This window comes from Marmota marmota, unplaced genomic scaffold (assembly GCF_001458135.2).
Source record: "Marmota marmota marmota unplaced genomic scaffold, marMar, whole genome shotgun sequence".
Lineage (NCBI taxonomy): Eukaryota > Metazoa > Chordata > Mammalia > Rodentia > Sciuridae > Marmota > Marmota marmota.
Window position 1 is genome coordinate 4,732,619 of NW_026000020.1, and position 25,558 is coordinate 4,758,176.

The 25,558-nt window shown below is 36.7% G+C and overlaps 1 protein-coding gene across 6 annotated transcripts in view; it reads left to right on the forward strand.

The window, feature by feature from the left end:
• The window catches only part of Rev1 (REV1 DNA directed polymerase), a 93,238-nt gene that overhangs the window by 16,504 nt on the left and 51,176 nt on the right, over positions 1-25,558 (forward strand). For 2 of the 6 annotated variants that reach the window (XM_015499679.2, XM_015499681.2), the window contains exons 1-3: positions 1,272-1,680; positions 22,944-23,007; positions 23,695-23,821. In XM_015499679.2, the coding sequence (XP_015355165.1) occupies positions 22,954-23,007; positions 23,695-23,821 (181 nt within the window). In that variant the 5' untranslated portion in view covers positions 1,272-1,680; positions 22,944-22,953. Of the gene's footprint in view, positions 1-1,264; positions 1,681-17,886; positions 17,900-22,512; positions 22,532-22,943; positions 23,008-23,694; positions 23,822-25,558 lie in introns of those variants that run through there. The other 4 variants (XM_048810259.1, XM_048810262.1, XM_048810261.1 and 1 more) reach the window with 4 other exon arrangements.

Genomic DNA, 25,558 nt, shown 5'->3' on the forward strand with positions numbered 1-25,558 from the left:
GCGGGCGGCACGGGCCGTGCTCTCGCGGCCTGGGCTGCCCGCAGCGCCCGCCCCTCGGCCGGCGGCCGCCGGGTTATGTAACGCGTGACCTCCCCTTCCCCCTCCGCCATGGCGCGCCGGTCCCGCCGCCGCCGCCGCTCGCGGCCGCCCGGACCCAGCCGCGGCCTTCCCTCCGCGACCCGCCGCGGACGCCGCCCGCCGCCCCGCGCCGCAAACTCCTTCCTCCTGCGCCGGCGCCTCTGCCGGCCATTGAGTCCCGCGCCATTCATTCGTGCGCGCGTTCGGGCGTCCGCTTCCCGAGCGCTGGCAGAATGTCGGCGGGCGCCGCGCTCCTCCGCCCGGCCTCCAGTCACTGCCTGTGCCCCACGCCCGGGCCCCGCAGTCCCTGTCGGGGTATCCACAGGCAGTTTTTATCACTCGCGTTTCCTTGATACTTCTCTGGCCCTTAATGTGCAGCGCACCTTTCCCCAACTGTCCTTACAAGTGTCCCTTTCACACTTGCACACACTGTTGAAATGACTCAGCCCCGGTGTGGACGGAAAGTGGCGTTTCTGTGTGTTTCACTGCTCTTCCTACGTATTCCCAGTTGGAAAAGCAAGAACCTTAACATAGCCTAGCTCCTTAATTGAGCCCCCTTGTTTAATTAAAAAATGACAGATGATCTAGGTCCAACTCTGTCTTCATCCTCTCAGGTCATGTACTGGTAGAAATGGTACGTGGGTGACAAGAAATCGTGTAGACTGGCATGCCATAAAAAGCGCTTGTAACTATTAGCACTTTATGTAACAAGTCTTCATTCTGTGTATCTGCCTGGCCTCTCTGGCTCCTCTGGTCTCCGAGAATAAGCCATTATTTGCTCCTTAGGTTCAGTAATACATACATATCATGGCCTTGGTTCTTGCTGTGGAGTACCCAGTAACTCATTTTTTGGTTTTTACAATCTACCTGCTTTCCAAACGTAGGTTTGTGGTTTCTTATAGCCTTGGCTTTGCCTTTGCAAATTCTGCTAGCATAATGTTACCTCATGTCTTAGACTTCTGTGCTGGACACTTGGAAACTCACTTAAAGTCTCTCTTCCAAAGATCCAGTCTAAAGGTTATCTTCCCTTCAGTGGTTAGGCTATTTGCCATTTTTCATGTGTTGTGATAATTATCTTTTATCCCAATCCTGTTTTTCTCTATTTTATAGGTCCTTTAAGGTCAGACTGTACCAAACTCATAAAACTTTACCCTAATTTTATAGTAAACAGTACCTGTTAAGATTTTTTTAAGAGATGGAAATTGCTCTTTTAGTATTAATTTCCATTAATATTAAAATACTATGCTGTTTCAAGCATAAAATACAATTTTTTTTCAAAAAATGTAAAATCACTCCATTTCCCCCATCCCCAACTCACAACTCAAATTCTACATAAGAGAATTAAAGAAATCCTATCCTCATCAGAAATGATTAGTCATTGTTAATGAGAAATTATAAAAGCTACATATTTATACTTGATAGTCTGGTCTTTGATAGCTTCTGTGGTGGAAAGATAAGAACTTAGGAGTGAGATTTGGGTTTGAATTCTGTGTTATGACCTTGGGCAAGTTAAGTTAGTAATATCATTGATTTTTTTTTTTTTTTTTCTCATTCATAGAATGAAGACATCATTTTCCACCGTGGGTAGCTGAGGATTAAATGGTGAGACCTGGATATATACACATTGGTTACTCAATAAGTACTCCTTTGGTATATATCCCTTCACTGTCTAGAATGAGCCTGAATGTGCTAGAGAGAAAGCATGAAAGGAAAACTAATCAAAGGAGACATTAGGTACCTCTTATCTCCAAATAAAAGGAGTTCTAGATTAAGAAACATTACGATTCTTTCTGCTTCTCCACATATGGATATCTGTGGCATAGTAAAAATCACAAGGTAGATTAAGCCGAGCTTTTTATTTTTCCCCTTTCTCTGAACTGTTAACATGGATATTAATTTTCCCCCAAATGCAATTTGAGAAAGGGAGTGTGAGAAGAGAGGGATATTACTGTCTTTTTTTTTTTTTTTTTTTAAAGAGACAGTGCAGTTGCAGCAGTTGCAGTCTCCTTTAGTATCATCTACTTGTAGACCATGCATGAATTCTAGTCTTAAGTTCTGTTATCTTTTGCTTGAATTGTTTGAATAGTGTCTTCACTGGTGTCCCTATTTCTCTTGCTTCCTGACTAGTCCCTACATAACAATCAGAGTGATGTATTTTTATTTATTTTTTGATACAGGGGAATGAACCCAGGGGTGCTTTACTACTGAGCTATATTCCCAGCCCTTGATATTTTTTTATTTAATTTTTATTTTTTTAATTTTTGTTTTTAGTTTTCGGTGGATACAACATCTTTATTTTATTTGTATGTGGTGCTGAGGATTGAACTCAGCACCCTACGCATGCCAGGCGAGTGCACTACTGCTTGAGCCACATCCCCAGCCCTAGCCCTTGGTATTTTTATTTTGAGATAGTCTTGCTGAGTTGCTTAGGACCTTACTAAGTTGCTAAGGCTGGCCTCAAACTTGTGTTTTTCCTGCCTTAGCGTCCACGGTTGCTGGAATTATAGGTGTGTGCTACCATGCCTTGTCAGAGTGATTTTTTAAAAAACAAATAAGATTTGTCATTTTCTTGCTCAAAATCCTGCAAAAGCTTCCTGTTGCATATAGAATTGAATTCAAGACCCTTACCCCAGTCTATCAAGGCATTGCCTGACTTGGCAACTGCCAACTTCTAATTTATGTCTTGCTCTAGGACTATTCATTACCCTGCTTCACTGGGTACTTAAACTGTTCATGCCTTATAATGTTATCCTTGCTGTTTTTTTTAGCTGTATTACCCCTTCCTCTAAATGGTCGTGGCTCTTATCTTCACGTCTTCTGTTTGATGCAAAAAATTCATCACTTGGAAGGCCTTCCCATGATCTCTAAAACAGAACCTGGCTTCTTCCTCTGTCCCTTGATTTCATGGTATTTCTCCTTAGCATGTAATACTAGGTGAAGATACATTGTTCACTTATTTATTGATTCTCCCATTAGACTTGTTTGTTTCCCCTTCCCAACTAGAGGGTAGAGATCTTTTCTGTTGCATCATTCCTTAGAATTTTGCTGGTTTATATTAGATCCTTAGTCAAACTTGTTAAAGGAATGCATGGTATAGTTGATTTGAACATTGGTTCTGGAATCAACCTGGGTCAAAATCCTGGCTTCTACCCTTTACTGATTGTGCAGCTGTGGGCAGGCTTTGGGTGCCTTTGTATGCTCATCTATCTGTAAGATGACTATAAAGGATTACAGTGAGCAATAATTTGAATTAATACATGTAAGGTGTTTCTGTGAGAGTTATTTTATACGTTTTAAAAAATTACTTGGGGACTGGGGATGTGGCTCAGTTGTAGAGCACTAAGGCCTGGGTTCAGTCCCTAGCACTGCAAAAAAAAAAATGTTTTGACTTAAGATTTGGCATGAGATAAAATATGAAGTAATTGATTTTTTTTTATACTTATGACCTTTCTTGGCTGAATTTTTATGGGCTACCAAATTATATTTATGGATTTATGGAACTTGTTTAGTTTTTAATAAGTAGATTTTGTATAGGTCTAGAAAAAATTAAAAAATAAACTGCTGAGAATGATGACCTGTATTTGGTCTTAATGTGTAAGTCAGGTTTTTATTCTTCGGATCTGTGGAAGATACTAAGAGTGATTATCTCAACAGCCACCCACCAGAGTGGCTTTTATATATTTCCCTTTGAAGTTCTGCTGGATATATGATTGTGGTGATGAAAGGACTTGCTGGAGGCTTCCTGTCTTTAGATAGGGAAGCCCTTGAAGATCCAGTTAAGGTATGAGTCTTGTAGTATTTGGGAAGGAAAAGATGTTTTATCCTCTTTAGTGTGTTGAATTTCTGCCTTTCATTTGGAGTTTTTCCCCTCAAATTGTGTTTGGTTCTTAATTGGAGCTTAACACAGTCCAGCTATAACTGTATATCTTTCTTTATCCTTCTGTTCTTTGCATAGTGTAATTGCTTCTTCTGTAGCATTTCCAGAAATAGTAAAGAATTTCTAGACACAGTGACTTTGTAATAATAAATAGTTTGAGCTAAGACAACTTGAGTTATTTTTGTAAACTTAAGATTCTTCTGTTTTAATTATATTTGCATAGTACCAGTTATTTTTACTTGATCCACTTGTCCTCTTTGTAGTAACATGTTTTATTTCTCAGTCTGCCTAGAATCCTCGACTTTGGGCTTTAACTTTTTAAAAAAATTGAAATACTGCTTGTATTTACATTTGTACAAAATCTAATAATTACTAAATTATTAAATTATTACATTATTAAATAATTACTGGGCTCTTTGCTAAGTGCATTGTCTTATTTAATATTCACAACCACCATATAAGGTAGGCACAGTTGTAAAGAGACAGATTTATAGAGGTGATGTTGCTGGGCTGGATCACACAGGTAGGTCAGAATATAGCCAGGATTTCTACCTAGTTCCACCTAATTCTGTATTTCAAGGTCATAACCACTCTTCTGTGAGCCACATTAAAAATAACAAGGTTTCTGTTTGGAAACTTGCCATTTTATTTTATCACATTATTTGTGAGTAGGTAGCCTCTTAAACTACTGGCAGTTTTACCATTTTTTGATTTTAGTTTCTTTGGATTTAACTATCACTACACTTCAGTGCCTACATGTTCCTTATGTGTGAGACATTAAGTTGGTAATATGCAAAATCATTTACATTTTTTTCTTATTCTAAAAAGCCATTAAAAATAAGTCAAAGCATCATATATCTCATGGTACATCAGCTTTGTAAATAGTTTGGAAAGGTTTTGAATGTAATGGATGTGATAGATTTGATTTAAGAAAACAAATGTCTTTAGATTTGCTGAAAATAAATTTCAGGTAACATAAATATTTAATAAAATATTAATGTCTTTCTGCTGATTACAGAGCAAATCTTTTGTTATCTTTTTTTATAAGGAAACATTTGTGGAATATTTTAACGTAAGTTTTAATGATTCTTGATGTCTATTTGTAAGACTTTCTTTTGTAAGAACAACTAAAGTAAAAATTGTTGAATTAATGCTTAAGTAGAGTCAGATTGCTGGTGCTAGAAAGAATCTTAGATTGTATCCCTAGCCTTCTGGAGGAAAATGAGATCCAGATAATTGTTCAACTGTGAATGAGGAGAAATTTAGGGCTAGAACCTAGGTGGTTTTTTTTTTTAAATTCTAAAAGTGATGTTTTTTTCTATTACAGTCTGCTCTGTGCATCTGTTGTCCATGGAAAAATCAACACTTTGAAATCTCTTATTTAAGAGGGCAGAATATTGAACAATATGTTTTTGTAAAATTGTGATTTAAAGTCTTGAATTTTTTTTATCATTGGAAGTGAGTAGAAAAAAAAATTGTCCTCTATTTATAATGCAGTTAGAAAATTTGTTCTCTTGTGTAGAAAGGTAGTTGCTTTATCCACATAGGATGGTTTAAAAGAGTGAGAATGGGAGAAAAATATGGCTGTTAAGTAAGTAGTTTGTACTTGAATCCAGTATGTGAATAACCAAAATATTGCTTACTAGCTTCTGTCCTTCTTGGTCAGACCCAAGACTTAAGAGAAACTTCTTAGAGGTTTAGTCACAAAATAATGAGTGCACATTACATTTTCTAAACGCCATCATTCTTACATTTGATATTACTCAAAATTGACTTAATGCATTTTTATCTTTTAGACATTAGTCTGAATTATGTAGTTGAAATTATAATTATTCTTTGCCCTTTCAAATGCCTTTTACCAAGTTAGGAATCTTATTCTTATAATAATAGGCTCTAGTTCTTGATGACTTGTTGGCTCGCTATTTTAAGTCTTTTTTTTTTTTTTTTAAGCTTGGATAGTCAATTTTATTTTAAACCCCCTTCCTTTTTGGTGGAGGGTGAGTACTGGGGATTGAACTCAGGGACACTCAACCACTGAGCACTGAGCCACATCCCCAGCCCTGGTTTTTTTTTTTTTTTGTATTTTATTTAGAGATAGGGTCTCACTGAGTTTCTTAGCTATTGCTGAGTCTGGCTTTGAACCCTCAATCCTATTGTCTCAGCCTCCTGAGCTGCTGAGGTTACATGCATGCGCCACCATGCCCAGCTCTCTTTTTTTGTTTTAACATGGATGATTTAAGGTAGATAATCTTTAATTTAAAAAACATTTTAATAATTCTTTAATATATTAAAGAGCATAGCTTAAAATAAGAAACTTTGTACTAAGTGGGATGTTTTATAGCTTAAAGAATGGTTTCACTCAGCTTTCCTCCTTTAAGTCCCAGAGTCCTGGGACGAGAAGTAGGTCAGTATATTCTGTATTTTAGCTGCTGAGTAATTCTGGTACCAACTTCCCAGAGTTAAGTTAGGCATCACACTGAGGGCATGGCCTGCCAGAATCCCCTCGCTTTAGTTACCAGTCGCAAACTCTAGGATTTCCAGGCCACTCACAATTCTGATCAAGGCACTATAACTTCTGAAGTCCCCACTATCCCCTAAGCTTTGTTAATTTGCTAGAATGACTCAGAATTCAAGAAGCTTGGAAGAACAGGATACGATAAATGAGATGTGTGGGGGGAGGATAAAGCTTTCATGCCCTCAAGACTTTATGCTTCCAGTACACCAGCCAGAGAAGCTCACCCAAACGTAAGTGTCCAGAGATTTTATTGACGTTTTATTATATAGGTAAGACTGAACTACGTCTTTAGTCTTGTTCCTTACTTGGAGGTCAGGAGGTCAGGCTGGTATTACGTATCTCAAAGTTCCAGTTCTCTAATAACATCGGTTGACCTTTCCAGCATGACAGCCCCTGACCTGAAACTAGGGGTCCACTGGGAATCACTTTGTTAATATAAATTCATATGTCAGATATGGTTTGAGGAGCCCACATGGGTTACAAAGACACTGTACCATTTGGGAAATTTGAAACATTGAGTCTTTTAGGAACCAGGGACAAAAGCTAGTCAAATTCATTACTATACAACATTAGCTGAAAAAGTGAGAACACATACTTGCCAAATGTGTTACAGCTAAAACTAGTAGTAATGGTAGAAGCCTAAATTCTACTCATTATATATATTTTGACATATTTATATTAAATATTGAAGCAAGTTGTATTAAAGTATATTTATATAAAAAGATTACCTTCTGTTGAGGATCATAACATTTTCTTTCATTAATACAGTAGAATTAAAGCCTGGGTTGATACTCATTTAAGTCATATATCTTATTTATGTAAATTTTGTTGCAGGTTGGGTTATAAACTAAATATTTCTTGGTATTTTAAAAGTGCTCTAATTTTTTCTGTGAAAAGTTTGATTTTTTATTTCTTTGTGAATTGTTTTTTTAGATTTAAATGATTATTTCCTACTACTAAGTGAAAAGAAAATAAATCTGTGAGATTTTTGTGGGTGAGGTAGAGAGGTTGATGATCTATTTGTTTTTAGAGTTGCAGAATGTTTCGTAGTAACTTAATTGCTGTTTTGAATTTTAGCACTTGAGAGAAAGTTACTAACACTGTTTAACTTTATGCTTTTGGAGGAGTATTTTTTTTTTTTAATATTTATTTTTCAGTGTAGTTGGACACAATACCTTTATTTTATTTATTTTTATGTGGTCCTGAGGATCGAACCCAGGACCTTGCACATGCTAGGCAAGTGCTCTACCACTGAGCCACAACCCCAGCTGGAGCAGTTTTCTTTTGCATGTTGTTTATGCCCAATTGAAAATCTTATTTCTGATTGTCATTTAAAGATTGTTTTGGAGCTCTCACTGTTACATGGAGCTAGAGTCTATTAGTCAAGTATAGAGTGCTGAATAAATTGTTACATCAAATTAGACTTTTAGTGTCTTGAAGAATGTAGTATGTTGCCGGGGCTGTAGCACAGTAGTAGAGGGCTTTCCTAGCACATATGAGGCCCTGGGTTCCATCCTCAGCACTACATTAAAAAAAAAAAAAAAAAAAGAATGTAGTGTCTCCTTATGTTATATCTATAAAACTACTGACTCTTATGTTTTAAAATATATGATAGGGAGTTCTTGGCATGAAGGCAAGGAAAGAGTCCAGAAGCAGTGGCAACTTTTTAAACATTCTATACCTTTTATATTCACTTGCAATTACATTTAATGTAAGGATTTGTGAGAAAAGAGATTGGTGAAAGATGGAACTGATAGCAGATCCAGAAAAGAGTGTTTGACCATATATTTTTAGTTGCATTTGCTCAAAGTGATTTGTTCAATATCATCATTTGCCAGTGTCATATGTGAGTTCAGAGATCTAATGAATTATATGGGTGGAATGCACAAGACAAGGACATCCGCTAAGACAGGTTTGTGGATCTTCATGTAGACTGAACTCATGAGGCAGAAACTCTCCATATGTATCCAACTCATTGTCTACTGTTTATATATACAATTTTATAGTTTCCTAAAGCTTAAAAAGTAAGGCTCAACATGCTTGGAATGACAATCAAGGCCTTAGTTACCTTGGTTAGTATTACATCTGGCCATGTATTTTATAAACCAGTCAATTCCAGAATGTTTTCTGCTTTTTTTGTGGTTTTGATGATGAATTTTCTTCTTTCTGGCATTATTGCTCTCCTCTTCTTAGTTCCCTTTTGCCCCTTCAGATCATTCTAATCATTCTCAGCTCAAATCTACCTACTAAGTGATGCTGACACTTAAGTGATAAGGGAGTCTGAGGAGAGCTCATCAGAGCCAGAAGAGACCCCCTCCTCAGACCTTCCAGGCTCTTAACCCTATCACATAAAAGAATTTAAGGACAGTCATGTTTTAGCAAACAGGAAAGAGGCTTTATTAGAAAAATGTGAAGGTGTACATTCTCAGAGCAGAATGTGGGCTATCTTGAGAGTGAGAAGTGCTTTTTTTTTTTTTTTTTTTAATTGGGGGCATAATAAGGTAGACTATGTTCCAAATGGGCCAGACTTCCCTCTAGATTGGGAAATATTAAACAAGATTGTATTTCCTTTTTGGGTGGTCTGGACTGTTAGGTAGGTGTATTAGCTTTTTGTTGTTATCAAAATACCTAACAAGAATGACTTAGAGGGGAGAAAAGTTTATTCTGGCTCAAGGTTTCAGTGGTCCCAGTCTACTCCCTACTGACTATTGCTCTGGACTTTGGATGAGGCATAACATCATGGTGGAAGCGCATGGTGGAAGAAAACTGCTCAGCTCATGGTATCCAGGAAGCAGAGGAGGGAAGTGCATTGTGTTCCAGGGACAAAATATAATCCCCAAGAGTATGCCTCTCCCCTCATCCCCCCGAACCTGTGACCTACTTCTTCCAGTCACCCCACCTGCCTACAGTTACCACCCAGTAATCTATTCAAAGTATTAATCTGTCAGATAGGCTAATCCACTGATTAGATTATAACTCTCAAGATCTAATCATTTCACTTTTGAATGATCCTTCATTAACACACAAACTTTTTTGGGGACACTCATATCCAAGCCGTAACAGTAGGTTTCAGCTTATAACAGTGTCTCTGGCTTTTTTTTTTTTTTAATATTTTGTTTATTTAGTTGTAGTTGGACCCAATGCCTTTATTTTATTTTTATGTGGTGCTGAGGATCGAACCCAGGGTCTCGCATGTGTGAGGCGAGCACTCTACTGTTGAGCCCCAGCCCAGTGTCTCTGGCTTTTAAGTGGTAGATTTGGATGATGATCAGGTACGTAATTGGGCCTTAGAGTTAACAGTCTAGTCAGATGTCAGCCTCTAGCTTCAAGGAGGTTAATGTCTTTTAATATTGAGGTCTTCTTGCTGCTTTGCTATGTACCAGAAAACTTAAAGAGAGCTGGAAATTTACAAAGTAATATATGGGTTGTTCAGTGTGCATATGTATTTTGGTTCCTTTTTACCCCTTAGGCTCCTTTGTCCCACTCAGGAGTTGTTCACAATCCACCCATTCCACATTCAACAGGGACTTTTTCTTTTAGAGACTTAATTTTCTTTGTACCCCCAAATTTCTATGCTGCTGCCTTTTTGGGTCTCTTCTCTAATATGAGATTTGTTTTTCCTACATTTATTGCATTCTGTCAGTGCCATTAATATAGGGTCCTCTATTGTAGTTTTCCCTCTAGTAACCTAGAATTGTGGTTTATACTTATCTTGAAAACTGTGAATCATAGCGAATACGTGGTAAATATGAAGTAAACCGTGAATTCAGACCTGGAATTTTAGGGGAGAAGTGGGGTGCAGAGATTTTGTTACTGAACCAATTTAAAACCTTCACTGGGTGAGTTGTATTTAATCCAGTTGTGAAATTCATTCTACTTGGAGCACATAGTAGCAGCATTCTCTCCACTAAGTGTATACTACTTTGGTTACACTTTAGATATAGGCAAAATCAACCTAAGATTGGCTGCATCTGAATTACTTGGGAACTTCTTAGGAATGCAAATTAACAGTCCTACCCAAGCACCCAAAGTTTCTGAATCAGAAAGTTGGGGCCCAGGGGTCTATATTTTAATAGGCCTTTGCAGGTGATTCCGTGCATGTTCAAGCATAAGAACCACTGTTTTAGAGAAAACTCCCCTCTTCTTTGATCTTACATCCTTCATTCTTCAGCTAGGTTGTCTATTACTAAGCCTTCTACTGTAGCCTTTGAAATCCCTGATTTAATGCATCCTGAACTTTCCTCTAGATAATCATTTGCCACTTCTCCTTAGTGAAGGTCAGTGACTTTACTCTTCCTTTAGGCTTTTTTGAAAAAATCATGTCATCTCCAGAATATTTTTGCTTTCCTTTGTCACTGATCCTCCTTATAGACATGCTGACTTTGAGGTGCACCTGAGATATCCTAATGGAGATAGATGTTTAAGAAAAACTTTTGGGCCATGTGATTTGGAACATAGAAAACAGAAAACTGAGGGAGGGTTTTTGGAAACTGGGTGAAGAATTCTCTTCAGCTCTGGAAAGCCAGAAGAGGAAGTCCTCCTTGGTGATTCGTTAAAACAGTGTCTATTTCTTTTTTTGTCCCTTTGGGAATCTTGTGATTCCAGGAAAGAAAATTATAATTCTTTCAGAATGCACCCTTCAGTTTGTATCACATGGCCTTGTTAAATCAAATATCATTTTGTATTTTTTTTGTAGTTATATACCAAATGATGAGAGAGAGAAAGCTCTTTTATTTTGAATTGTTTGGGATGGAAATTTTCCGTTCAATAAGATCCACCTCAGCTGGGTGCTGTGGTGTACACCTGTAATCCCAGCAGCTCAGGAGACTGAGGCAGGAGTCTCATAAGCCTCAGCAACTTAGTGAGACTCTTGTCTCAAAATAAAAAGTAAAAAGGGTTGGGATGTGGCTCAGTGGATAAGTGCCCCTGGGTTCAATCCCTGGTATACCCTCCACTCCCTCCCCCCTCCCCCAAAAAAAGATCTGTCTCAAACTAGGGCATTTTACAAGTGTTTCAAATTTGCAATTTCAGTTTTTTTTTAAAATATGTGTCTTTTTATCTTTATTTCCTTTAATCTGTTTGGTTTACTTAAATATGGAATCAAAATCATAATAAAATGCTTAAGTATTTTTACATTTTAGGGGACAGGCTAAGCCTGTATAACAGAGACTTCTGCATACAATGAAATCAATATTGGAAGTTTTCTTCTTGCTAATAATAGTCTAAAAGTAGGCAGGAAGTACATAGCAGGTGAGCAACTCTGCTTTTTCAGGTCATTCAGGGTCTCAGGTTCCTCCTTTTTTTTTTTTTTTAGCTATTCCTAGGTTATTTTATTTTATTTGGTTCTGGGAATTGAACCTAGAGGTGCTTTACACTGAACCATCCCCCAACCCTTTCTTATTTATTTGTTTATTTGAGGCAGGCTCTCACTAAGTTGCTTAGGGACTTGCTAAGTTACTGAGGTTGACCTTAAACTTGTGATCCTCCTGCCTCACCTCCCGAGTTGCTGTGATTTGAGGCCTGCACCATTGCAACTGGCTATTCCATTGGTTATTGTATTCTTTTCCCATAGTTGAAACTGGGTTACCGCACAAGTGTATTCCTGAAAAAGAGGTAAACAACTCCCAGTCAGTCTTGAGCATGGGAAAGGGGAAGAAGAAAATAGCATATATATATATATATATATATATATATATATATTTTTTTTTTTTTTTTTTGGTTAGGCATTGTTGTGTTTATATCTCAATGGTGAGAACTTAGTCACTGCTGATTTGATGCATTTTTATGTGGGCTCTCTCTCACCCAGCGAGGAGGTCTACAGAACAGGGTAGAGAAGAGTGTGTCTGTGGAGTCACGAATCAAGACCTTCTGGAGACCAAGCTGGAAGCAGGTCTGATTTTATTGCATAGTTACCATGTATATATACTCTTGGGCAGTCGTTAAGCAGATTATAGGCAGCCACCAATACAATTTCTGGCCAACTATCCTTGCGGTGACCAATCGAGGAGTGGACCATGGAGCAAGCACTGGGACCACAACACATGGCCTCATGCTCAGGCGCTGTGCATACGGGGTAACCGTTTTGCTGCTCACGCGCCTACCATGAGGGGGGTGGTTTGCCACTCAGGCACCCTTAACATATGCCAGGTATGCAGTACTCCATGCACCTGTCTTCAAAGATTTTTGGTATTGGTGAATGAACCCAGGAATGCTTTCCCACAGAGCTATATCTCCAGGTCTTCTCTTAATTTTGAAACAGGGTCTCACTAGCTGAGGCTGGCCTTCAATTTGTGATAACTCCTGCCCTAGCTTCCCAAATTTCTAGGATCACAGGAGTGTGCCTTATGCCTCTCCTGATTTTAAAGAAGGCTGGGAAGTGTAGTCTCTAGTTGTCACCCATTTCCCATTAAGAGGGATAGGAATGGTGTTCCATTTTGAAAGAAAGAAAGGGAGGGAAAAAGAGGGGAATGAAGAAAGAAAGGAAGAATGAAATTTGGAGGAGAGTGCCATCTGTCAGCTGACCATCCTCACTTTTGACACCCAGCTGCAAGTTTGGGGATCCTCATGATTATTTTCTGGTTCAGTAATTCTCTGAATGAGATCACAGAACTTCTGAAAGTTCTTGTACTGATGCTAAAAGTGCTTGTACTTATGATTGGATTTATTATAGTGGAAAAGGTACAGATTATAATAGCCAAGGGAAGAGATACATGGGGCACAAAGAGTTCCACATGTGGAATTTCTGGTTATTCTCCTAGTGGGGTCATGGACAGTGCTAATTTCTGGCACTTAACGTATGACAGTACTCACTGAATATTGACTAAAGGAAAATTCCAGGTCTTGGTGTCCAGATTTTGACCAACGTTTATATATAATTGATTGCTGGCATGGTTGACTTTTATAAAGTCTTCAATTTTTCAGGAGGTTGATAATACATGGTCCAAAGCTGCTACCTTAAATCACATTGTTAGACTATTTAGAGTGGTTTGCAGCCCCTGGTAAACAAAGGCTTTGGATATGCAGGACATTCCAAGGGTTTACAGATTACTTCCTGACTAAGGCTAGACTTAAATTTTTAGGTAAGGTTAATTCTTTACTACTATCCAGCTGTACTTATGGATAGGCACATCTTTTTTTTTGGAAGGTATATAAAAAGTTGCATAATATATGTATGTGTCTTAAAAGCTGTGTGTGTGTGTGTGTTTTAATGGCTACAATAAATGCAAGAGACTAGATTTGTCATGTCCAACTCTGTCCACATAGGAAAGATCTAAAATCTGGCTGATGTATGACTTGCTGGTTGTCAGTGAGCCAATTAGGAACAAAGTTGGTGTTGTCTCTGGGGTCTCTGTTTATCATGAATATAAACGAGATGGAGCTAATCTAGATGGAGATTACTTGTAGCACCTGTTTTCTTCCCTAGTTCTGTTAGAAACATGGTTCCTACTGTGTCTGACTCAGACTAATGCATAAGCATCTGTTTTGTTGAATTGTATTAGGTGAGTTCAATTCAGTAGGAGTGTTTTTATACACTTTTTAAGCAGTTCCTGGTGATACCATTGTGATTTTCTCCATTGAAAATTTGGAAACCTTCCTTGTTTTCAAGATGTATCATTTTGAACCACAAACTGCTACTTCGGCATTATCAAACATTTTAGCTTCTCTACCCTAGAAGGCAACTGTGTGCAAAATAGTATTTGGCCTGCCTGTTCTATAGAGTGCTATATAAACTTTAGGGCTGGGGATATGGCTTAGTGGTTGAGTGCCCCTGAGTTCAATCCCTGGTAAAAAACAAAACAAAACAAACAACAACAACAACAACAACCCCCCCCACACACCACCCCAAAACTGTAGATATAGCTTTTTGGAAAAAAGCGTTGTGGGAATGTGAGGTATTTCTAGTGGTGTAAAGAATTTTAAATTTAAATGTTAAAAAAATTTAAAAACCATGAAAGGAAGTAAATATAAAGTTAGTCAACAGGTGAATTTTTTAGATGGTGTATTATGGTTAATTCTTCCTCCCCCTTACTGTTTTTTGTTTATTCTAATCTATACTAAACATAAATTGAGTTTATAAATACAGCAGGGAAAAACTATTTTGAAAAGGAACACCCAGCAAGACTTAGCATAAAAAAATAAATGTATAAAACACAAATCAGTGATCAAATAATAGAGAAGGTCCCCCAAAAAGAGAAAAATCAGACTGTAGCCTTTTAAAAAATTTTTGGATAGTGTTTTATGTCACCTTCATTTGATAGACTAAAGTTTTTTGTTTTTTTAGTTATAGATGAACACACTGTATCTTTATTTATTTTTATGTGGTGCTGAGATTAAAACCCAGTGCCTTACACATGCGAGGCAAGTGCTTTACCCCGAGCTACAGCCCCAGCCCTAGACTAAAGTTTTTGAGTTCTGTGTTTATTTGGTGTTGATCAAAATGGATCTCAGTTGTGTGTGGTGACTAATGCCTGTAATTCCAGCTACTCCAGAGGTTGAGGCATGAGGATCACTTAAACCCGGGAGTTCTAGGCCTGCCTGGGCAACATTCTGGCTCAAAACAAAGCAAACAGACAGAGTAACTCATCTAGTTCAGGAGTTGTTTTATTGCAGCAGAAAAATTGGAAATAGAAAAATGTTTCTGTATACTGAAGGTAAAAAAATTATAAAAGACGGTTGGTTCTATTAGATTTGAAATAAAATCTAATGTAAATATCTTGGACTTTTATTTTTGTATATTTTTTAAAAAGGTGTCTTAAATACATGAAATACTACTTGGATGCAACACTGTTCTTAGAAAATGTACACTGTTACTTGATTTTAGAACACCTAAAAATCAAGTGTAAAGTCTAAAGTTAGGTACTTCTGTGGAAATTGCTACAAGGGCATAGTGCATTCAGGTGTCTGATTTTTTTCCCCCCTAAGTAGCTTGGTGAGAGTCCCTTCAGAGAGGAAATCTGACTACAGTGTGTGCCATGAGTCTGAAAGAATGCTGTACTTCCCTGGTTATGAAATTCAGGATATTCTATAGTGCTCTTCTAATAGCAGCCTGAAAACTATAGCTTTTAGACAATGATGGTCTCAAAACAAAATATCCAATCAGCTATTTTAGATCTGAAAGTTACACAAAAAGCTGCTTCTCTGGTGTCAAAGCCTTTACCATTTAAGGACCAAATAAGAGCATTGGAGTAGGCATTGTCAGTTTTTTTTTTAGGCCTGTGGTCTAGCACCCCATTACTTAATTTCTCATAAGAACAGCACATGGTCCTTTTGCAGTTGGCCTCCCACTGCCCACAGTTCCAAGAAAGGATCCAGGTTTTGCAGTACAGATTGCTTGGAGAGGTAGCCTCTTTCTCAGCTTTGCACTCCGACTCCACACAGTGGTTAAACCCCACCTCCCTTTCATGTATTTTGCCCATTTCTGTGATCCTAGTGCATCTAGCTTCAGAAGTTCTATTTAAAAAAAAAACAAACTTCCTTTGCTCCTTTAAATATTATTTAAAAAAATTTTATATCTATGTAAAGTAGATACGATATAAAACTTACCATTTGACTGTTTTTTTTTTTAATGTTTTATTTTTTAGTTGTAGTTGGACACAATAATACCTTTATTTATTTTTTTGTGGTACAGAGGATCGAACCCAGGGTCTTGCACATGCTGGGCGAGCGCTCTACCGCTAAGCCACATCTCCAGCCCCGTTTTAACTGTTTTTAAGTGTACAGTTTAGTGGATTAGTTACATTCACATTATCCTACAACCATCACCACGATTCATCATCAGAACCCTTTCACCTTGCCTAAAACTTAACCCATTGAATAATAACTCTTCCCTACAACCACCATTCTACTTTCTGTCTCTGAATTTATCTGCTTAAAGTAACTCATGAGTAGAGTCATACATATTTGTCTTTTTACAATGGCTTGTTTCACTTAGACTTACGTCTTCATGGTTCATTCATGTTCTAGCATGTGTTGGAATTTCCTTCCTTTTTAAGACAAAATATTTCATTTTAGATATATACTACATTTTCCTTATCCATTTCTCCCATCAACAGACACTTCAGTTTTCCTGCCTTTTGGCTTTTGTTAATAATTAAGGTGTGAATGTGGACTAGAAATAAATAAATATGTGCTTGTGTTCACACTTTATTTTAGGGTCTATACGCAGAAGTAAAATGTCATAATCATGATAAGTCCATTCCTAATTTTTTCAACAACTGCTGTACTATTTCATTTCCTTCCTTTCTTCCCTCCGGGATTGAACTCCCAGGTGCTCTGTCACTAAGCTACATCCTCAGTCCTTTTTTTTTTTTTTTTAAATTATTATTTTGAGACAGAAACTTTCTGAGTTGTTCAGGCTGGCCTTAAACTTTTGATTTTCCTGTCTTGGCTTCCTGTGTTACTGGGATGGTAGACATGTGCCACCATACTGTGCTGCTGTAGTATTTTCTATAGAAGCTGCACCATATTTTATTTTCACCATAGTGCACAAGGGGTCCCAGTGCCTTTCTATCTTTGGCAATACTTTTCCTTTTTTTTTTTTAATAGTAGCTATCCTATTCATTGTGCTTTCAATTTGCATAATGATTAGTTATGTTGAACATCCTTTCAAGTGCTTATTGGCAATTTGTGTGGTTTTAATATTAAGTTGTAGAGATTTTTTTAAAAAATATACAATCCCTTATCAGATATAAAATTTGCATATATTTTCTCCCATTCTGTAGCATTTCCTTTTACTGTTCTGTTCTCTGCCCTTCTTTTTGTGATGCCAGAAATTGACCCAGAAACTTGCCAGTGCTCACTATCACTGAGCACACTCAGATCCCCTGTTGGGTCTTCTGATGTACAGAGAAGTTTTAAATTTTTAATGGGGTCCAATTTATCTACTTTTTGTTGTTGCCCGTGCTTTTGGTGTCATAGCCAAGAAATCAATGCTTTCTTAGTTCTAAGAGTTTTATAATTTTAGCTCTTATGTTAAGGTTTTTGATCCATTCGGAATTAATTTTGTATATGGTATAAGGTAAGGGTTCAACTTCCTTTGCATGTGATATCCAGTTTTCCTATCACATTTATTGAAAAGATTGTCCTTTTCTCATTGAATGGTCATGCAGAAGTCCTTTTAAACATAGATGTCCTTGGGACATCATACCTTAAGTCAGTTCAGTAAGTACATTGGCAGAGAACTGACAGCTAACCAATTAAGATAAACCTTGAGGAAAAAAAAGAAAGATGTTGAGAGATGGAAGAGAGCCAAAGGCAAGCTTATTTTATTTCAACTTTGCCTAAAGTAGGGTAGTAACCACAGGCTGCTGTCCTTGTCACATTCATGAATTGTGCTACACAACTTAAAATGTACACATTGCATTCATTCATTGCATATTTGCATATTAATTTCATAGAATAAATATGTCTTATGTAACTATTAAATGAAGGTAAGATAACACCATACATTTATAGATGACCATAGTAATGACACTGATTAAAAGCAATTTAAAGGCGGTTCCATTAATCTTAATATTCAGTAGACTTTAGAGTTTCAAATATGTAACCAACAGATTAATACTGGTGAATATTTGGGCATTTTTTCTCTATATGGGGTGAGTTTTACTTGTGTCTGATGAACTGTTTGTACTTAAAGTGTTAATAATTCTTTTGTAAATACATAAAACATCATTTTTGCATGAAAGTGATTGCTCCTTATGATGAACTTTATTTCCTTGATATATGTTAAAATGCATCAGTAGCCATAGTAAAGAAGGCAGAATGATAGTCTTTTTAGTGGGATTTGACCAGCCTCTTAAAATGTACAGAATGTGTTCTAGCAAACGATGAACTAAAGTTAGGTAAAATGCAAGCATAAATAATCTTGTTATATTTTAAATAATCCCGTCCTTAATGAGAAACTTCCTATAGCTTGGACATCCCTTTTAAAAGAATAGAAGTCAGGAAGTCTTGCATTGTAGGCATTTCAAATCCTTGGCTCTTATAGACACAGCTGCTCTACCATTTGCCTTAAAATTGGCCTTACCTGGGCAGATTTCCAAAACATTAAAAAAAAAAAAAAAAAAGTCTGCTTAAATTAGAAGGGTTTAGGGAGTAGAATCTTTCTTGCTTGCTGTTTCTTTCCGCCACATCCATTTTACATTCATATATGGCCACCTAAGGGATTCTTCTGAGTGCTGATTCGTTATACTTGTTTTTTTAGGTGAAGAGATGTCACGCCAAATGCTTTAGACTTACCCTGTGTCATAGCTAGGTAGTCCTTTGAACTGGGGTTTGAACCCAGATCTTGTGTCAGTAAATCTTTGCTTTTTGTTATGTTGTAGATAGATCATGGATGTTCATTTAAATAAACTGTTTTATATGTAGTCTCAAAATTTGATTTTCACTCTGAACTAGCAAGGTATATTCCTAGAATAGTAGCTAATGTTTATTGAGAACATACTCTATATGCTAGGAATAAAGGTACTATTACATATATGAATTCACTCATTTTCCATTTTTAAACTAATTTTTGGAGATCCATAACTGCGTTATCTATTAATGTTGCTGGATCAGAAGAAGATGGTAGGTTATTTAGGTTGCACAATACAGGTTTAGAATCCTTTAATGCTTGCCCCAGGGTCATCAAGCATTGTGAAATTGGCTTGGGAACCCAGTCTGCAAGAGTTGGCTCAGAAAACAAGAATGTGATATTTATTTACAAGTCTAATCTTGATAATTGGTTAGTTGTCAATACTAGGAGGTTGCCTCTCAATGAGCAGATTTAGTAAATAAGGCATAATTCAAAACATTGCTTGGAACCAAGAATAAAAACAGGGAGCACATTATTTCTGAGGCATATTTCTGTCAAGTAGTATGCTGATTGATTGCCTTACTCCCTTTTAGGGAAAAGTCTAATTTGAAGAATCAAATCAGTCACCTAGAGGGAAGAACGTTTCCCTGGATGTATCTATAGGGACATTGGCAGAGCCACTTTCTTTTTGTGATGGTCCTTACTGGCTTGCAGGAACTTAGGCCTTTTACATCTTAACACATTACAGTTTCTAAGAATAGGCACTTTTTGTTTGTTTGTTTGTTTTTTGGGTACTGGTAATTAAAACCAGGGGCTCTCTACCAGTGAGCCAAAATCCTCAAACTTTTTATTTATTTATTTTTTGAAACTAAATTGCTGAGACTGGCCCCAAACTTGCAATTCTGTCTCAGCCTGCCAAGTCACTGAGATTACAGGTGTGCACCATCATGCCCAGTTAAGACAGGGTTTTACATTTGCTCCTTCCTGATTTTACATTATATAAGCAGCTCTCTGGATGATTTGCCATTAATTCCCATCTATTGTGTGGATCTCGTTAGCATTGAAGGTGTGTTACTTGCTGTTTTACCTGTGTTACCACATTTTGGGGGAGAGGGATCTATGATTGATAAGTAGATTTAGTAAATATTTGAGTGTGAATATTTGGAAAAATGTTATTAAGAGACATAAAAGCTAAGATTAAAAACTCAGGATATCTTTTCAAATATTGATGTGTTGGGCAACCATATATTTGGGATGTATTTCTGTTACTGTGCTTTATAGGTTACATGTAAGTTTACTTTCTTTACTCAGGAAGTATTTATTGCCTGACTACCTATCATTTACAGTGTATTTTAAATGTTTGCAACATATAATGTTTTGAGTATCTGAAAGGAGGTGCATGTGGGTCTCAGTGAAGTATGAATTGTATGTATTAACAGAAGTGTTGATAAACATAGGGTGGTTTGTTTCCTGTTGCAACATCTTGCTTTTATTTGGCCTTACACTTGAGGTGGTCAGATGGTGGCTTTGCTGCATGCTAAAATTTGTCCTCTAAGTAGCATTGTTTCCCAGCATTGTGGAGCTGAATCATGTAGTTTGCTTTGCGCTCCAGGGTGCCTCATCCTGTCCTGCTGAAAATCTTCCGTTTGAGTTTATTTGTAGGACTTGTATTTCCTTGCCTTGTGCTCATTTATTTTTTGGTTGGAAAAGTTTAGAACTTTTTTTTTTTTTTAAATCTCCTTTAACATAGTAATTATGCTGGTTAAAGTTTGTGTTAAATTCAGTATTTCTAGGTCTGTGATTTTATTATTCTGTTTTTACTTGTACTTTGTGTCACAGACTTTATATTTTATTTGCAAAATTGATTGTAGAAATATGTGAAGTTTAGGATGTTGCTATCTTCCATAGTGGATTTACATTTGCTTCTTCTAGTTGTTTTGAAGTTTTAGCAATCCAGGAGCACCTTAACTATTTTCAGAGATAGAAATAATGTAGGTAGGATTCAGTTTCTGCAAAGTTGTAATCAGTTTACTTTCAGTTTATTCTTCTACCTAGGGCCCTAATCCCAAGCAGGGAGATACATGTGTATCTTTGGAAGATGCTTCAATTCCAGTTCTTATTCTCTTAGCACCATGCTTGTCAAAAACATTGCCCAGCCTTTCAGACACTCCTTGAGAACTGGTGAATACCTTCAGAGGGAAAAGTGATCCTGCTTTGGGGAGGAGAACTGAGTTGGTAGATTTTCTTTGTAGATTTTGTCTTGTGATTCTTGGCCAGTAATTTCTACTTTCCCTAGGCCTTCTATATCTGGAGGCAAGTTTTTTAAAAACAATTTCTATATAAAGTTCTGCATTCAGCTTTGTTTTATACTTGTATTCTCAAACCATCAGTAAGGATTTTCTTATTGGCTTTTTAAAAAAGTATATATTTTTGTTGTAAATGGACTCAATACCTTTGTTTTATTTATTTATTTTTATATAGTCCTGAGGATCTAACCTAGTGCCTCATACGTGTAAGGCAGGCGCTCCATCACTGAGCTAAATCCCAGCCCTCTTATTGGCCTTTTGCAGTGGGACTGTAGTAGAACTTAATAAGTGGGACACTTAAATGATTGAGCAAATGGATTAAGCTTTTAAAATATATTTTGTTGTTTGATTTACCTTTAAATTTAGTAGTTTAATAGTTTTATTATTGTGAGTTTGCATCCTTGGCCAGAACTCCCAAACTCTTGACTTGTAAGATCAGGCATATGGATTCAGAGTTTATGTGAAGTCAAGAAATGTGTTAAAACATTTCTTAAACTCCCTTAAAATAAGGGGTGAAGACTTTGTTGGGGGGGCCTAGGCAAAGAAGAAATATTTAACAGAAAATATGGCACTTCTGGGACTTGATATTGAACACATCAGGTTTCTATGCTCCTGCGTATAGCAAACTTAAAGTTCTCTACAAAGAGTTAATCAGTTTACCTTCTATTTTCAGAGCATTTTATATATGCCCCTAAAACATTTATATTATCTGTCTCTCTGCTGGGACTTAACTCTTTGAGAATTATTTCTTTGTATCTTTAAAGTACAGACAGAACAAATTCATCATTCATATATGTGCCAGTAACTAAACCCCACAGTATACCAAGAACAAGAGTATTTGAAAGAAAATGCTTTGTCTTTCTCATCATGTTTTAAAGTGGTGTTAAGTAAAAGATTCTCATTAATCATAACAAAGCTCATTTGATGACTTTGATAATTTTTTAAAACAATTTTTAAAAATTCTCCAAATTTTTTTATTAATTGACGCACTTTTTGTGGTGCTGAGGATTGAACTCAGGCCTCTGTACGTGCTATCAGCTGAGCCTCACTTTGATAATGTTGAAGGCTTCATATAGTAACCCATTGATACAAACCTATGCAGTGACTTGAAGAAAATCCTAAATAGAAGTTATATTAAATTTGTGAAGGTTAATGCAGTGTGGCCATTTCAGTTAAAAGATTTGACCTTACAGGGAGTTGTATTTAGTGCCATTTTGACGTAAATAATTTTTTGTCTTTGCAAGTCATCAAGCCTGCCTAACACTTGTGATGGCCATCATTTGGTCATCCTGGTGGTTTTTACAATATAGTTGGCTGGCTAAGTGTTGCCTTAAGAAGAATGCCAGATGTACTCGATTATTATACGTGATAATCTTTCTGCATCATGTCCTCTATGACATATTGTTTTAATTGACTTCTTTTAGGGCTTTTTGTAGATTGGTGAATTACACTGGAGCACAATTGTAAGTATCCACTATGTAACAACAAAGACAGGAGTTGAAGCTGTTACACAATGGTTAATGAAAGGAAATGTTTTATTAATTAATGGTAACAAGTTAATAAGTGTGGCCATGTTTGTTGCATATGATGATGTTTTTATATGAGTGAACATTAAGATACCTATTTAGGAATGCATAAAAATTTATCTATAAAAATTGAAATTTACAGTAGTTAAACTCTAGGAGGGTGTTTTAGGGACAAATTTCACTTGTAAAGCAGTCTGAGAATAATATATTTTGGAAAAAATTTACTAGGTATTGGATTAATTGAGCATTTGAATTTATTTTAATTTTTTATTTTTCTTAATACTGAAATAAAATGATAATTAGGAGTACACCGTGTTATAAAATTGATGTTTTTTTCCCCCCAATACAGAAGCTCCACCATGAGGCGAGGTGGATGGAGGAAGCGAGCTGAAAATGATGGCTGGGAAAAATGGGTGTGTTTTAAAGAATAAAAATATTTTTTATTCTTTTAGCTTATAATGTGGCTTAAGGCATAAATTTTAAATCCCTGTGTTTTAAGTGATAGCTTTTGATATTTTGAGGTTGAAGTTACCTAGTGGAATTAGTGCTACTGTCGAGTAGATTAATTAGATCCAGAATTTAGCCATGGAATCATTCATTGTATTCTTAATTCCCATGTGTAGAGGGCTGCTGGTTTGTTTAATTGATTTATCTTATGCTTCTTGTATAGAAATAGTAGAAGGCACTCTAAAAATTTGCTCTTAGACCACTTGTTAAATATCTGATTGTTTTAAACTTTGGTGTAACTCAATCAATTGTATATGTAAATAAGAACAGTATAAATATGATAAATTTAATGTCACAAAAAATTTTGTGACATTAAATTTATTATGGTTGACTTTTTCCTTTTTAAAAGTAATATCATAAGAGTGTAATAAGGTTATTAATATTAAAATTGAGTTGACAGAGGGAAGAGTTTTAGTTGATCTGCCTGTTTTTTTACCTTGCTGTGTGGTTCAGGTTTAGGATGTCATTATTTTATCCTAGTAACTAGCATAGAATAAGGTTTTCTTCTTATTTTTAAAATTTAAGTTTCTTGAGTGGGGAGTGGAGGGAGAAAATATAACCTTTGTAATTGTTTTATCTTTCTTTAATTCTAGGGTGGATATATGGCTGCCAAGGTCCAAAAATTGGAGGAACAGTTTCGAACAGATGCTGCTTTACAGAAGGATGGGACATCATCTACTATTTTTAGTGGAGTTGCCATCTATGTTAATGGATATACAGGTTGAGTACTTTTTATTGTTTAGGTACCTATTTTGACATGTACTTTTTTAGGCTTGAGAATATATTTTGTTTCAAATTTTCTGCTTTTAATTATTTGTCATGTATATGAAAATGATTTTTAAATGATAAAATGCTGTCCATCTACAACATGAAGAATGAAGAATATTTTATGTTGCCCTTTTATAGCCATTCCACTTCCCTTTCTGTGCTTGTCATTATCTTAATTTCTTGCAACCAGTAATCTGGTCTCCATTTCAATATTTCGTCATTTGTCATTTGTTCAACATATAATGATGTTGTATAAATAGAAACTATAGTATGTAAACTTTTGGGATTGACCTTTTTTTTTTTTTTTTTATTAACTCAGCATTTGTCTCTGGAGATTCATAAAAATTGTTAGATGTGTAACTTGTTTTTTCCTTCCTATTGCTGAGTTGTATCCCATAGCATGACTATATGGCAGTGTTAACCATTTGCCCATTAAAGGACATCTGGGTTAGTTCCTGTTTTTTTGTTTTGTTTTTTGCTATAAATGTTGTGTAAAACTTGGCATCTTTAGTTTTTGTAAGTTAACAAACTTTTCTGAAGTGTTTACTGTTTTATATTCCCACCAGCAGTGTATGAGTGATGCATTTTCTTTGCATCCTTGCCAGCATTGTTTTTTATTTTATCTATTTTAGTAGGTGTGCAGTGATATCTCATCATAGTTTTAATTTATATTTATATAATACATAATTTATATTTCTTTGTCATATATGTGGTATGTACATTCTGTTCCCCATGCTATAGCTTGTTTCATCATCTTTTTGTGAGGGGTGGTTACTGGGGATTTGAAGTCAGGGCCACTTGACCACTGAGTCTCATCCCCTGACCTATTTTGTATTTTATTTAGAGACAGGGTCTCACTGAGTTGCTTAGCACCTTGCTTTTGCTGAGGCTGGCTTTGAATTCAAGGTCCTCCTGCCTCAGCCTCCCCAGCTTCTGGGATTATAGGCATGTGCCACCATACCCAGCTCTTTCATCATCTTGACATGATTTTTTTACAGAGCATGAACTTTTTTTATTTTACAAGGTGTAATTTATCCATTTTTACAGACTGTGCTTTCAGATCTGCCGCAGTCTGGCTGGGCACAAATGCCGCAGTCTGGCTGGGCACACAATCACGAGCCACCACACAGCTTGTAGATTCAAACAGCAACTCTTTATTCCCGAACTCACACCAGCCGTCTACAATCACGTTCTGGGGAAATCCACGTTCTCTGCCCAAATCCACCTCCACTGGGCTTCTATCTCCCAAAAATATACTGTCTGAATCCCGTGAGAACTGAAGGGGAACTCAGGCAGCAGGATACGCCCTATTCCCAGCAGGAATAATCTTAAACCTTAAACCTGGAACCTAAACTGGGAACGCCCTAAACCCGATTATCCTAAACCGGGAACACCCTAATCTGCCCTGGTCCTTGAGCAAGGTCACCTACATTCAATGTCACTGCAACATGGGGTACGCTGGCAAGGAAATTGTCATACCTACTTGGCTAATGGCTCCCAGCATCTCCCCCCTTCTGATTAATTAAACAACAAGCAATGTGGCTTAAGGACCGTGCCTGGTAGGTTGTCCAATTCAACATATGGTTCTTACCCGTCATCGGAAAACTGACCTTTAGGCGTCAGCCTCCTGTCTTAGGTTGATACCACTGCAATTGGATCATACCCGTCACTGACTACCGGTCCAGCATA